We start from the raw sequence: 15,142 nt of genomic DNA, 5'->3' as shown, positions 1-15,142 counted from the left end.
AACCAGACAATCACACACTGGTGAGATTCTGAGGTAATGAGGATGAGCAACTGCAAAGCACTAAAGTCAACTATGTTTTTTAATAATGCCTTTTCTGTTAAGTTTGTACAAATGTCAATTTTCAGTCTGGTTATATTCTATATTTTCATATTTGTCTTATATCCCACAAAAACATGAAAACCAACAATGAGTCCCATCAACAAATACTCTGTCCACAGCCTGATATAGCTTCTTCCTCTGTGCCATAGAGCTCCATTGTAGTCTAAAAACTATAAAAATGCTTATTCACATGTTGCACTGGGTGTTAGTTCCTTCATCACCATTGTAGTCTATTTTGAGGCGATCCCACATACACCCTCCTGCTGCTAGAAATAATCAGTGCATCAAATCTGTGGCTGAAAAATACAGTTTTTGGTCCCATTTGAGTAACCAGTCTCATCTTCTAATGAAACGCTGGCCATCTTATTATGCCTGCGTCAAATATTAATGATCATGAACTCACAGCAGCAGGCGTGTCTGGATGTCAGGCCATGAGTCCTGCAGCTGAACATCAGAGTACATCCTGAACAAGATCCTCAGGCTGCAGGCCAGACTGCTGGTCTCCTGCTTCAACAAGTTGGGCTTAGATTTCCCTTTAAAGCCTGAGCCAAAAGAGAAAGACAATCATTAGTTAAAAACAATAAAGACAAAAACAACAGAGGGCCTTTACGGGACATAAAAGTTAAGACACATAACTGAAACGTTCCTGGTTTGTTTCTGGCTTTCGTTGCATGTCACACCCCTCTCTCAAATGCAAAGGCACAAAATGCTAAAACAATAATCAAGGGTGCACTGGGGGTTTAGGTTAACAGCTAAGAACTACAATGTGTGAGTCTAGCCAGGGACCTCTGTTGCATGGCATTCTCTAGCCCCTTTTAAACAGCCTGTTCAAGGCAACACTGTTGCAGCTGGCCATTGTGTATAAAAGATACAAAGACATGTGAATGTGAGGTCATCATTATTGTTGACGAGGCAGCAGGATGGGACAGGAGTGTGACGTTTTGATGATGTGTTTTGTGTGCGACCCACAACCGGGAGATTTAAAGGGCAGCTGGCAGCAGCAGTTAGCAGCTAACTGAAGAAGAACAGCAACTGAAAATGTCTGTAAGCTGGGGAGACAGTGAGGTCCAGGAGCTCCTTACCCTTCAGACAGAGGACGATATCAACAGCCATATCACAGTGACGGTAAATGGTTATTATTGCCATATTATGCCATTGCTTTGTTTATAAAGTACTGTCCAGCATGTATGTTATACGCCACGCTAGATGCCGATGATATTGTGTTGCATGTCATGCCTAATTTGCTTTTGGAATGCCTGCTTTGCATCAGTATTGAGCAATCTTTGTGAGAAGAGTTTCTGTCTCTCCCCTTATTTTTTGTCATCTCTCCACTGTCAATTCTTTAACCAGAAAATGCAAAAAAACACTGAAAAACAACAACAGAAACAACAAGAGAAAGGGCCTAACGTGCAAAGGCAGATGTAACATATTTACATGTCTGTAAGCTTTCTGGTGGGTTCAATACTCAGCACAAAGAAAGTATTCTCTCACAGAGGTCATCCAAAATGTTCAGGTTCACTTCTGCTGAACCTTTCTGATTTAGACTTTACATTAAACAAAGATTTTACATTACATGTTCATTTTCTAAACAGGCTACCGAATGTCAAATATATAGAACAAGTGCAAACAAAAGGGATACAATGTTGTGAGCTGTAATATCACAATGGACTTTTCCATTCTATGTACCTGCCCTCCAGAGCGCTGTCCTCTGTTCGTTGTTGGAGTTGAAGTCCTTGGCGAAGGTGTGCGACTCCAGCAGACAGTCCAGCAGCTTGAACAGGTGTGCAGAAGTCATGTGTCTGTACATGCCCTGATCCAGCCCCGCCTCGCCTCCCTCAGCCTCCGACTCGTCCAGAGCATCTCGCTGACAGAAGGACAGTTTAAGACAACTTGAGCCAAGTATATCTGACAATTAAGGAATCATTAGGGCTGTCTTTTTAAGATTTTCTTTGTGTGCCTCGGCCTGATCTGACATTTGATCATTTCCCCATAGTTCAGATTAATGAGAAACATTTCAGAGAAAGTTAAGAGCGATTATCAGCTTTCACAACCCTTCTCTTCTTCTTTTATTTTACCGTTTCAACTGTGACACATTTTCCTCAAATATATCACAAAATAAATTGATGCCAATGTTGAGATAACACTGAACCCATACAACAGCTGTTGTAACCTACCTGTGCAGCAGCCATGTTCTCAGCATCCTCCTTTTTGCTGGTTGCTGGGTAGAAGACAATGTTGTCTATGGTCTGGATGAGTTCAAGCTGTACCACACATTTAATAAGCAGCCCTGCAAACAGCTTCTGGTCCGAAACTCCTGTTGCACAGAAAAACCCGACACGTGTGGAGATATGAGCAATTGAGGGCAAAACTAACTTGATAAAGGACAAAAAGCAACAATGTAAGATTATTTTTACAGCAACAGTAGAGCGACAAATTGGACCTACAACAATTGATCGATTAGTTTTCAACTATTAAATTAATCACTAACTATTTGGATAATCACTTTTTTTTCCATGTTCAAATAGATTTTCAAGTAGAATTTAAGTTAGACGTGTGTATGAGAGTGTGTGCGTGTGTGTCTGTGCTTGTGAATGCTGTGTACTCACTTGCATTGGACTTGCCCTTCCAGGTGTCATCGCTGGACATCTGGCTGTGTCCTCTCTCAGACAGAGCTCTGTCGTAGCTGCTCTGAGACTGGCTGTCAAAATCAGCATCCTGGAGACACACAGCGACACACAACATGGACATTCACAGGTTAGTGTCATTGTTCTAAAGTGGTGTTTAGTAGGTAATATAACAGTCCTTTGATTGGCTAAAAGCAGTTCATCATGTTTCCGAGTACAAAGTATCTGCTGATTATTGTTAAGTTAATGAGTGTATGTGTTAATGTTCATACAAAATGTTTGCCATCTGCAGTTTCCTCTTCCTGTCCAGCCGGTCGCCAAGTCAACAAGCTGAGGTGAAAAGCAAACAGAAAAGCAGATCTGGAGTCAGATGTGGTGATAACTTCCATTCTGTTGCATCACTGAAGCACAATAACTTTGAAATAATCGTGTTTTTTATTTTTGTAAGGCACTTTGTGATTTTGTTTGTTTGAAAGGTGCCATTCAAATAAACTTTACTTACTTACTTACATTAGCCTACATCCATAAATGTTTCACATGCAGTTTCATTAAAATTTTCAGGTGATTCAATTCAAGCTAAATGGAGTGAATTCCTGGTTAAAAGTGCAGAGACTCACGCGTGAGGGCTGGTATTTTGGAAGATCTCCAGCATACAGGAGCAGGTGATCTGCCAGACCTCGGGGCTGAACTTCTCCCCGTTCAGAATCACTAGGTTCTCCAGACAGTTTGTCCCTGACCGAGCCAGCTGCTCGTTGTCTGTAGAGGAAAGGTCACCACTTCAAAACATGTCAGAGACTGAACGCTTTGGACAAAAGAATCCTGTTACATCAGATGAATGTTTGGATTGTGATACTGTAATGCACAGCTTCATCGTTCATGTGCACTGGAGGAGAAAATTCTGCTAAAAGGTATTATTAAGGCATTACAGGGGCATCTGTGGTTTCAGCTTTGTTGCATGTCCTTTACTTTTTTCTCTGTGCCCTCGTTATTGTGAAATCTTTACTGCCTGCTATCAAAAAAGGCAACAAGTTTCCCAAAACACTAAAGAGGTTGGTTTGTAAGAAAGTTAGTTTGGAGTGGTCCAAAATGAGATAGCAGTTATGTAATTTTTCTCTTTGTAGAGGGGAGAGTAGTCTGTACATCTACTTTAATATTTTTTTCTCATTTGAAATCAATAATTTATTCCTTTTAATGTCAAATGCTGTAACATCATCTCTTCTAACTTTATTATTTGGGACGCAGAATGAGGCAAAAAAGTTACAGCACTTCAGCCCCTCAGCAATTTTAAATACCAGTGATAATATCAGTTGAAGGTGCAGTGTATTATGTTAACGTTGTCCAGTTCCACTTGCAATGTGCCATTTGGCGAAAATGTATAAATTGTAGTGACTCAATAATGTTATATATACTGTTTTGCGATATTAGGGGGCGGGTGTTGGAATTTTTTTCTAATTCAAGAATAGGGGTGAGAGGGGGAAATTGCTTCTTGGATGTATCATGATTCTCTCAAACGATTATGTCTCGATGCAGAAAAATCAGTAATCAAAAACTGTAAAACCCAATTTTGGTGAGGACATCTGAGCTTGAGCAAAGATAATGGAAATAAATGTATCTGTTTATTTGCATCATTGCCCTCGGATTCCGAATCAAACTGAATTGTGAGGTGCCTACAGAGTGTACAAAGAAAATATGAAGAACATCCAGTCAGTGAACTGTGTGTTTCAGCTCCTCGTCCTCCTCACCGCAATACTTTTTATACAATCCCTTACTAATGTCCCCAACTACTGTCGACATGAATTTGACACCCACCTTGCCTGACACACCACTGTAGCTGTGTGAAAATGTCAGCCAGCAGGATTTCACTGAGAGGCTCATAAAACTGGGTGAACACATCACAGATGGCGTACAGAGCGTGGTTACATGTTGTTGTCATCCACTCGGTTTTCTGGAAGCAAACAAGAAACAAACATGAGCAGATGTACGGAAGGTTTTTGAAATTGCCCCATTCTCATTATGTACGTGTACATAAATTATTGGCAGCTTTTAAGGTCTTCTGCTCCTCCGAACCACAAAACAGGATATCCTTCAAATATTTAAGCGGCCTGTCAAAACATAAAACAACCATGGGAGTTGGCAGCTTCTGACCTCTGTCTGCTGCTCAGGGAGCTTCATGTTGTCAAAGATGCGGAAGACGATTCTGAAGAGGTCATGCCACCAGTGCTTCTCGAACGTGTGACCGTAACTCTTCATGATTTCAAACATGACTGTGAGACCTCTGTCAGAAGCAAACACAAACATCAGACACATAAGTGTGGTTACTTCACAGCTCTGCAGCCAGTGTGGGATCACTAGCACTGCAATATGAGTCAGAGGCTTCTTTGCACCATACTGATATCATCTTTTCAACCAATGTCTGGTTATTTTTAATTTAATCTTCATGCTTGGTTGATAACAGGGTTCAACATTTAGCAGCAAGTCATGCATATACAGTAAATGCCTAAATGGCCAGAGAAAGACCAGTATAGTTATAATAGGAGGCACAGAAATGCATAAACATGGTTCTTTTGGATATAAATACTTTCAGTGTCGGGTCAAAAATGTAGCTGTAGTGAACAGCTCACCAGATGATATCAAATACTTAAGACTGCATTACAGTTTTTAAAAACAGGTATAAAAACTTTACATTACAGGAAAGTGGATGAATGTTTTGTACTTTCTGTAAACATGTAATGTGACTAAAGATTACTCCCATTAACAGTTATTTTTTTAAATGAACATCGAGCAAATTTCAGTATTAAATGTCCACAAAATATTGAAAAATGCATGTTCTCCTCAGAGCCTAAGGCGATATTAACATCTTCGAATGTCTTATTTTGTCCAACCAACACTCCCAAACTAAACAAAAACACATTTATAATACAAAACACCATTTTTTAAAAATATTTTTGTTGAAAATTGTTACAGATTAATGATGTTGACTCAGATTTCATTTGTATAATAAGTTATACCTACAATAATTAAATCGGCATGTTAATTTCACTCAATTCTGAGGCTCAGCAGTCTTTGTTTTTACTCTCATTTGGGTGCACCAAGATATCTGTGGAATAAGTTCTCTTAAATTTTGTTGTTTTTATCCAGTCACGCTTGAGTTTTATGCATAGGTTTGTGTTATACCCTATTTAGTTTGCTTTATTTAATTTATTTTTATATGTCTTGTCTTTGCATCAAATAGGGCAGGTAAAACACTAGGGGCAGCTGAACAGTGTAGTTAAAACTGTTACGAAAATGTAAACTCGTCACCGCAGTGAAGTAACAGTTTGAGCCGTTTCCTACCTGGTGCGGACATCCAGCTTGCAGCGGTTGATGATACAAGAAAGCTCAAACAGGATGGGAAACCAGCCACGAACCCACACCCGATCACCAGGGGCAACATTCATGTCATCACTGGTGTATTCCCTCAGGGTCTGGACAGGGACGCAGGAGAACATGAATTCAGAAAGTTTAATATTACAGATTTATATTAAATCATTTGCAAACTATATATTTGCAGTGAACCAGGACAGTAAAACACAGTTGCTCCTACCTGCGGCCTTTCTGAGACGTATTTAGCGCAGTGTCGTATGAGTCGGATAGCCTCCATGCTGGTGTCAGGGAAAGCTGCGTTGCACACAAACTCTGACAGGCACTTCACTGCATCCTGGAACGAATCAATAGCGGCTGCAAAGTGCTCCTGGAAGGTGTTCACTGAGGGGAGAGTGATGAAGAGGAGGAAAGACAGTAAGAAAACAAGAATGAACTTGATGCTGATTCAATTTGTTGCTTGGTTGGTTTCTAAAATCTTAGGAAATCTCACAGCCTTATCAAAGCTAAAGTAGGACTGAGGAACTGTCTCACTGTCAGCTGAACAGTCTGACAAAAGACAATGTCTGCCACTTGTTATTTATCACCTGAGGAAAGAGCTATACTCATACTCACTGACGATGTGCCCGGTGGTCTGGAAGGCCAGCTCCACTATAGTCTCATCGTGGTCAGAGGCTGCCTGGTGAAACACTGAGAAGATGTTCTTCCAACCTGAACGGATGTTAGCCGCCTGGGAGTTTACCATCTGAGCCACACACCTGATCACCATGTCTCTGATAGTGGGGGACCTAAAGGGAGGACATTAACATGGTGTAATGCTGTGTTTTTTAAATAGTTATTATAACTCCACTACAATATATGATGGAACAAATATCTTACTGAAAAAACACTTTTGTTTCCTTTTTATCCACTGTATATAACCAATGTGTGCCCATCCATTGTTACTTCTAAATATCCATAGCTCAGTTACGTACCTGTTTTTTTTCATGATGTGCTCGAAAGGCCTCAAGAAGTCTTTCTGGAAACGGAAGTTGGCCAGCTCTCCTTTCTCCAAGAACTTCATGGAAAGCTGCCTCAGCGAGTCCACAGCAAAGATGGCTACATCCTCATTGGGATTACAGCCCACCTACAGGAAGACAGTCGTAAGCAGAAATATCAATTAAGCCGCATTCGTACGGACTAGTATTATCAGGGCACTCCACGTGAGAAAAGTAGAGCGCGTCTTCATCACAGCCACATCAAAAGTATCATTTAGAGTCGTTTTGCTCAATTTCTGCATGTGTTACAAGCATAAATACATGTTTACAGCTCATTTAGAGCTAATAACAGATTGTTTTGTAGCTGTATTTGACTATGACAACCTTTTGTTGTCATTACTGATCCAATGTCCAGTCCCATTTTGGATCTTTGTACCAAAAAACTGTCCATCTGTATTTTAAGTGAAACTGCATCATAAATGAAAAGCTCTGTAAAGGACAGTTTCAGTGCAGGTAGCTGTTGGGGTGCTGTGTGCTTGTAAACTTACAATTAAATAAATGACAATGTCTGGCTGCAATTGCAAACACACAGCCTGTGTGGGAATAATTTAAAAACCTTCCTACAGTATCTCTCTGTAGGGGTAATAAATCTGAGTCCTCAAGGCATTACAGGACAGAACTCTGCACAGAGCAACAGGAAGCGGCACCAGCAAAACACTGTGTCATCCCACAGCTGCCTCCAGCACCACCCCTCACTGACATACATGAGACTGTAGCTGATGCTTCTGCCTGGTTAAGAGTTTTCAGGTTTTTAAATACTTCACCAACCTTATTGAAGTGGTCTCCGATGACCTGCCAAATTCGAGACCACTGTAGCCTAATACGGTTCATGTTGTAGTAGGAGATTTCCACAATCTTCTGTAAGCTAAACATTCTCGGCTGGTGTGCTGAGGCCAGCTCATCCATGGACACCGCACACAGCCACCGCACAAAGTCCACTGGAAACAATTAAAAAAGCGACACACCATGAATATCATCCTTTTCTTTGTAACATACAGAACCAGTGTTACTGTGTGTAAGGGTGAAGACACACTTACCGATTGCATTTCCATCTAGTCTGGTGGAGCCAGTGAAGATCCTGCAAATGCAAAAGTAGTTTTATTACTTGCAGTGGAGAGAACTTTCATTCACCATGAAGAACAGATACTTATTCATTCATTAGGTTGTTAATGTCCTGTATGTGAGCACTTTGTCTTACCTGTCCACAGCTACTACCACACTCTGAGAACTGGTCTCTCCTACTGACTCCTGGATGTGGGCCATCTGTCTCTTGTCCTGACTTCCCACCAGATTACCTGCAACATCAAACATATTTAACACAAGTTAATGTATTCAGTCAGACAACAAATGTATGTGACCTTTAAAAAGACAGTGACAAAGGTACAATGCAGAATGTATGAATGTGTGCCTGTCTGTTGTAATTCATTAAAACTTTTGTTAAGCCATTGTTTCTACAAGCTTCTTTTGAGTTAATATAGGCTATTCAGTGGATTCAATTTAGTTTAACTACAGTTACTGTAGAAGCACAACTTGTAGTTTCGATGGGAATCCTTAAGATAGAGACAATTATGCTGTGTATGTAATGTATGTGTCTCACCCAGTCCCAGGGGCATGAACTCCTCTGTGCCGGAGGGTAAGCCCCTGATGCCGACGTCCTTGTCCCGGACCACCCCTGAGATGTAGCGTGTCTTTACCCCTGTGCCGATCAACTGGGCGAGCTCCAGCTGACTGATACACCTCAAGATCTACAACACACACAATTAAACCACAAATTACTTCCAGGAGTTGTACGTTTTATTTATGATGAGTTTAAATTCAAAATGAACATTACAACCTTAATAAAGTCAGGATTTATTGAAGGGTTGTTGTATTAGGGACACCGAGATAAAACTAAAGCAGCATAATAATAATGACAACTAGGGCTGTTCCGAACGTAATTTTTTCACATTCGACGCTTCTATTAAGGTTTTTTTTAAATGAGGCTTTGAACGTCTGTCATCATAATCTATCACTTTAAAAACATAAAATATTCTCAGATGAAATCCTTACTTTGATTAAAGTGATTCAGCAGATTAAAAGGAGTTCGTCTTTCTAAGTAATTTTCTATAAGAGCATTAAAGCCAATAAAGATTTATTTGCAGCTGTGGTTGCACAAAAGTACAAAAATAGACTGCCCCATTAAAAGAGGTGCATGCCTCCTTTTGTTTGCTGCAAGCAGTAGAGCAAACAGTTTTTTGATCGCAGTATAGATGTTGTTTTTGAAAGGCTAAACACCAACAAATATGGATCCAAGCAGAATCATTTGTCATGTAAAAACATGTTAGGAATTTTGGAATTGATTACATGCATCTTTGTTCAATTAATTTTGACTTTTGGCTCTACAACACTCTGGAGTTATTGGAAAAGTTTGGATCACATGAGTTGGAAACAATGTCAGGCAGCCACCGGAATGTAATTCAACAAATAGTATAATAATGATTAATTAGTGTAGCTTAATCTTTATCTGAAACTGTGCAGAAATACCAGGTGTAAACAGAATAAAAAAAGACGTGAACATAAAGCAGCATTCGAATGACTTAGAATTCAAATGTCAATGTTCTGGATGAAGCTTCAAAGATTCAAACTATTCTGTACCAACTTACTAGCAACTGTGAGTTACCTGTATTCTATCACTCACTTACAGATTAAGTTACTTCTGAGAATATTTCTCTGTGCCACTAATGTTCACCAGCCCTATCAGCAGGAAGTCACCTCATGCCAGGAGTTTCCCAGGTAGTTTCCGTCAGTGTGGGCCACAGTGATCAGGGTCTTGATGGTGTCAATGTTCTTCTGCTTCATCTCTGTGATGCTGGAACTGGCCGTCAGCAGGGTGAATCTGGCCAGGGCCTGAACGTAGGCATCTCGCTCCAGCTACAGACAGGAAGGCCGGTTACTACACAGTCACAGTTTCATTTTGTTTTCATTACTGAGCCTGAAACATTACTGATGTATCATGTGACTTGTTAAGAAAAAAATAAGGAAGGTCATAATGAACACCTTTTACAGCTGCTTACAATTATATATATATAAGGCTCAATTTGTGTATTAAACATGAGCTGACCTGCATGCTGAAGATGCAGGCGATCCTGATGGCACATCGAATCCCCTCCAGACACAGTGAGGCCACCTCTGGGTCATCACAGTCCTGCAGTCCCACACTGAACGCTGCCAGCAAGGGAGTCCACGCCAGCTGCAACACACAGAAATACATTTACAGTACATCCACATCTGATATTTTACTGGGTCCCAATATGGATCCCACAGTTAAAGATCTGGTTCAATCAGGAATGTAAAGTAAATGAAACAAGTGCAAAGTGACACCTTGAACATGGGCCTGACATGCTCCAGGTGTGTAGCGCTGAAGAAAGGAGCCTGAGCGTGGCTGACGGCCTCCATCAGAGCCTTAGCTGTCTTCGCCATCTGCTCCATCTCCATGTTGTACAACAGGCGACGCTGCTTCTCACTCGCTACACCTGGAGGGAGGAGGACATTCATGTTTCTGATGTTTTTGTGTTTTTCAGCCAGCAGAGAAATGCTGAGCCTGTCCTTCACTCTTTACCAGCCTGTGTGAGTGTGATATTCTACTCGGAAAGCAAACTTCAGAGAAAATTGTTTTTTTTAATGGGTAATCCAGACAGAATGTGTATGAAAGCATACTTGTACTCACTCTGCTTGGTGGACTTTGGGGTGATTGAGAACTCTTTGCTCTCCTTCATGGCAATCTTCTTGCCTGCAATCTCATCATATATGGCAGATAGATACTCTTCAGGCAGGTCTTTACTGTCGTTAATACCACGATTCATCTTGATGTACTGCTCCTTCGTCATCTTGTTCTTCACCTACACAAATGAAAAGGATCAAATAAGGTAGTTGGAGTGATTAATTGAAAGGGAGGACATGGGAGTATGAGGATGGGACACAGCGGAAAACATTTGTCGAGCTTTTCAAGCATTGAATATGCATGAAATAAAATGCTAATCTTGCCATCATTAGGTGTTAGCATCCATCATGCATCAGAGATGCAGAATTATTTGTCACAGCACCTTTTCAATTTAGCTTGATTTTTATGAAACTGCACAAAAAAATGAACCCAACCGGCTTGTTTATGTTCATACCATTAGCAAGCAGGTTCACGTGAGAGAACCTGCCGTTTTCAACGTGTAGGCTGCTAGCTCAGAGGTTATCGTTGCTGTTTTATGTAGTGACCGGGACTTTGAAACCCAAAACATACAGATAACGGAAGGGGAGGAGAATGTGGACTACATCCAGTGAGTCAGATTATTAAAAGTCAGGAAAAGAAACAAGCAGAACACCAATGAAACAGACTGCTGCTGTTTTGTTTGTCTTGTGTGGTGCTGTTTGCGGTGTGATGCATCTTGTCATTTACTTTTCCTTATTGCTGTCAACGAAGTATTTATTTTCCGACACTGTCTCATAATCTCTCTTTGTTGCTCTCTCTCACTTTTACTCCCGTGCATTATTCTCACTCTCGGCCATATTTTAAACCTGCTTTTCCCAGACTTTAAATTTCACATGCAATTTCCTCTGTCACAGTGGTCTGTCAGCAGTGATAAATCAGAGGCAGCTGCTATTTATAGAAGGCTGCATTGAGACAGAAACAGACCTGCGCTGGCCCCTCATTCATGTGAATGATCCAGTGGTCAATGCATACCAGAGGATTTATATCTACTTCTGTCAGTTATTTTATATTTGAGATCTGTATACTCTGTGATACTGTTGTTCTGTTCTGTACTTGCAGCATCTATTGCATGCCTGCACATCCTGGGAGAGGGATTCCTCCTCTATGGCTCCTTCTGAGGTTTCTTTCTTCTTTTTTCTCCTGCTAAAAGGGTTTTGCCACTTTTGCCGCAATGTAACATGTCATCCTCTAAGGCATCTGCTTGGCTGTGACCAATCAAACACATGCAAGCACTGGTAGATTCCTTTGTGCTTTGGTTATACTATTCATCTAGCAGTTAGCACACCACACCACACCGTTATTTTTTTATATTTACATAAAAGCTTGGAATAGTTTTTGTTTACAAATTTGTTGTGACATTCCTGCAAAAACTCACGAATAAAAGGAGAAAGTGCCATTCATTTGCCTTTCATTCACATGGTTATCAAAAATAGTGCTGAGATGTGATTGATTTGAATATATATATATAATTCCAAGAAAAAAATACTATATCGGGATATATATCGTTATCGGGATATAAAATTCTCACCTGAGGACTGTGCAGGTCTGTGGTGAGCATAATGATGGAGTATGCCAGCACGTAGGCAGTGTCTGCACTGGCAAACAGAGTCTGTCTGTAAAAGAGGACACATATCAGGCAACAGTTAGCTGCTGCAACAGTCGAATGTTTGGTTTGTTTTTAATCAAATGAAAACTTGTAAAGACTAAAAGAAAACAAAAAAACCCACCTTACTCGTGCAAAAAATCTCTCGAAGCCCCCATCTTTTAATAATAGATATGATTTTAACCTTACCCCTGGTTGCACTCCAGGTATCGAGCAGCAAACTTCTCCATCAGTCTGTCAATCTTCTGGGCCTCACCAGGCAGCCTGAAGCCTTCCAGGAACGCTCTGAGAGCTGACACAAAGTCCCGCCCACAGAAGTCCAATTGGTCTACGTAGCAGTACATCACTTCTTTATTGAACTTGATGTTTTCTCCCAGGTACTCTCCCACCTGGGTCTGTGCACATAGAGGTAAAGAGGTTGGGGCATTACTAAATTGAATGAAAGTTTTTGTTGCCTGAGAACACAGTGTTATTAATTAAAGCAGCTTGTGTAATCCCTCACAGTGTCCAGTCTGTCCTCCTGGTGAAGGAACTGTGCGATGTCCTCAGCTGTGGCACCCAGCATGCCCTGGTCCTGCAGGTACTGGATACCTCGCTTCGGCTTCTTGTTGAAGCTGTGGAGAGATGAGAGGAAAACATCAGTGCTTGTCGTCTCTAAGCATTAAGTATAAAAGGGAACATTTTTTTATACTAATCCATTGTTAAAGGCTGATCCTAATGTAAATCCTAACCAGGCAGAGAAAAAGAGCTCACAGTTCGATGCCGTGCTCGATGATGTCTTTCTGCTGCTTGATGACCTCGTACTGCTCCGGATGGTCTGCTTGGGAAACCGGCACACTGGAGGAGACGGTGGAGTCTAGCGAGCTGATGCTGTCCCGACGTCCCGTCAGCTGCTCTGGAAGCTTCAACTCTCCTCCCTCGCTATCAGACGGATGCTCCTGGCCTGCAAACAAATCACACACACACACAATAATTATATATGTAGACTTCCAACCTCTCCTGAGCATTGTTAACATATTTACTGCACACTACACACTTACCCAGGTTAGCTTGAAGGTTTGGATTGACATACATGTCTTTGCTCCACTCCACCATACATTTGAGGATGGAAACCAGACACTCCAAACCCTTTTTACGAAGGCTCAGCTCCTGTGGATATATAGAACACACACGTACATATGTAAGTGCTAAAACACACAAAACATGACTATGAGGAGGCCATGGCCAGAAGGTCCAGCCTCACCTTTGACCACTTTATAATTAAATGTATAATTATAACCATGTATGTAGGGAACAGCTTAATTACTAGTATCAACTAGTTACTGTAAGATCACCAGACTCCATTAAAATTGTGTAATTTTGAGAACTGTTTAGTGAGTAAATAATTTCGGCCTTTTTGCAATTTCTGCACTAAATGCAACACAATATGTTTTTTTTCCCTCGTAATAAGCGTTGGTTGCTGTACCAGCCTGTCTGCCTCAGTGTCTTAACACAAAATGTATGAATTTAGGCAACATTTTACTGACGGTAAACATGTCAAATTTTATAAATACAGCAAACAGTGACTAATACAGTCTACTTCTTTGTCCTGTGTGGAGAAAGTCCCAAGACATCATTAAAAAAATGATGCATTTTCATAAGTTGTTGAGTTAGGAGAAACTTTATAAACTTTGTGAAACGCTGTCTATGACACATTTTTAATAATTTGAAATTAAAAAATTATATAAAGTTATGTCGTACTTTGTGCAAAAAACATGGTGTCCATTTAACCCATTGATGTAAGTGTTTTATAGTAAATAAAGCGGGGAAGTGAGATCTGATCACAAGTGGTCTCTCGAGATGCATGTTAATGCCGGGTGTGAACTAACGGACTTAGAGCAGTGAACTTGTGATCCATTCATTCGGAACAGATGTTAATACCAGGTCAGAAAAGGGCCAAAGATAGCCTGTTAAATCAAAACTTGTGCTTCTGTGGTGTTGAGCCTTACAATATGCAAGAAATTACCTGTAGAGGGGTCATCCCGAGCTCCTGACCACTCCTGCCCTGAGCAATCTTTGACAGGTCGTTGACAAGGCGCTCAAAGATGTTGGCGGCATTCAAGTCACAGTCGTAGTTCACGTAGATGTCAACCACGCACTGGGCATCTGGGGGGGAAGAGAGATGTTGGTAAAATAATGACTGGATTTGCAGCACTCCTAAAAATCTCTGCTCAGGGTTTTCCTGCAGAAAGAATTTAAAGGCTCTAATGGTGGGCCAACATCACCAAAACCTGACCAAGGTGATAGATGCACCACTGCCAACTGAAATATCAGCAGTAGAATCACTCCAAGCTGCACTAACATAAAATACAACATGGCAGGGTGATCCACTTGCTAATGCATGTCTGTATTAACTTACACTGGCAAAGCCTTTTTTCGAATGTTGTGAGATATTAATTTATCAGCTACTGCCACCATCTGTTTCTGCCCACTGCAGTCAGCAGTAGCTCATGCTTACAGAGCACAAAATCATGCAATATTTGATCAGTGCCAGCAATGGTGACAACTACAGCAGAGTCATGAGAAGCAGCTATAACTGCGAGAGCTAAGTCCCTTCCCTTTCAGTCATGCACCTTGAAATGTACATGTGACGGTAATTTTTATAATCTGGTCTCAAGTCTGAATAAGTGCCTGAGTCCCT

At 40.9% G+C, this 15,142-nt stretch overlaps 1 protein-coding gene across 1 annotated transcript in view; it reads right to left on the bottom strand.

Annotated features, from left to right (window-relative positions):
- The window catches only part of arfgef2 (ADP-ribosylation factor guanine nucleotide-exchange factor 2 (brefeldin A-inhibited)), a 28,901-nt gene that overhangs the window by 2,061 nt on the left and 11,698 nt on the right, over positions 1–15,142 (bottom strand). The window contains exons 12-37 of the mRNA XM_073469810.1: positions 14,468–14,607; positions 13,503–13,611; positions 13,216–13,405; positions 12,965–13,076; positions 12,652–12,857; positions 12,388–12,472; positions 10,827–10,998; positions 10,481–10,632; positions 10,221–10,349; positions 9,872–10,030; positions 8,718–8,865; positions 8,319–8,415; positions 8,158–8,198; positions 7,889–8,058; positions 7,058–7,209; positions 6,699–6,871; positions 6,307–6,467; positions 6,057–6,187; positions 4,869–4,998; positions 4,533–4,668; positions 3,341–3,479; positions 2,996–3,053; positions 2,706–2,814; positions 2,274–2,413; positions 1,786–1,963; positions 503–641 (exon numbers count right to left, since the gene is read on the bottom strand). Of these exons, the coding sequence (XP_073325911.1) occupies positions 503–641; positions 1,786–1,963; positions 2,274–2,413; positions 2,706–2,814; positions 2,996–3,053; positions 3,341–3,479; positions 4,533–4,668; positions 4,869–4,998; positions 6,057–6,187; positions 6,307–6,467; positions 6,699–6,871; positions 7,058–7,209; positions 7,889–8,058; positions 8,158–8,198; positions 8,319–8,415; positions 8,718–8,865; positions 9,872–10,030; positions 10,221–10,349; positions 10,481–10,632; positions 10,827–10,998; positions 12,388–12,472; positions 12,652–12,857; positions 12,965–13,076; positions 13,216–13,405; positions 13,503–13,611; positions 14,468–14,607 (3,556 nt within the window). The remainder of the gene's footprint in view (positions 1–502; positions 642–1,785; positions 1,964–2,273; positions 2,414–2,705; positions 2,815–2,995; positions 3,054–3,340; positions 3,480–4,532; positions 4,669–4,868; positions 4,999–6,056; positions 6,188–6,306; positions 6,468–6,698; positions 6,872–7,057; positions 7,210–7,888; positions 8,059–8,157; positions 8,199–8,318; positions 8,416–8,717; positions 8,866–9,871; positions 10,031–10,220; positions 10,350–10,480; positions 10,633–10,826; positions 10,999–12,387; positions 12,473–12,651; positions 12,858–12,964; positions 13,077–13,215; positions 13,406–13,502; positions 13,612–14,467; positions 14,608–15,142) is intronic.

This window comes from Pagrus major, chromosome 7 (genome assembly GCF_040436345.1).
Source record: "Pagrus major chromosome 7, Pma_NU_1.0".
In the NCBI taxonomy this organism is placed as follows: Eukaryota; Metazoa; Chordata; class Actinopteri; order Spariformes; family Sparidae; genus Pagrus; species Pagrus major.
Note: the sequence above shows the minus strand (reverse complement) of the source record. Positions and strands in the feature narration are given on the sequence as shown.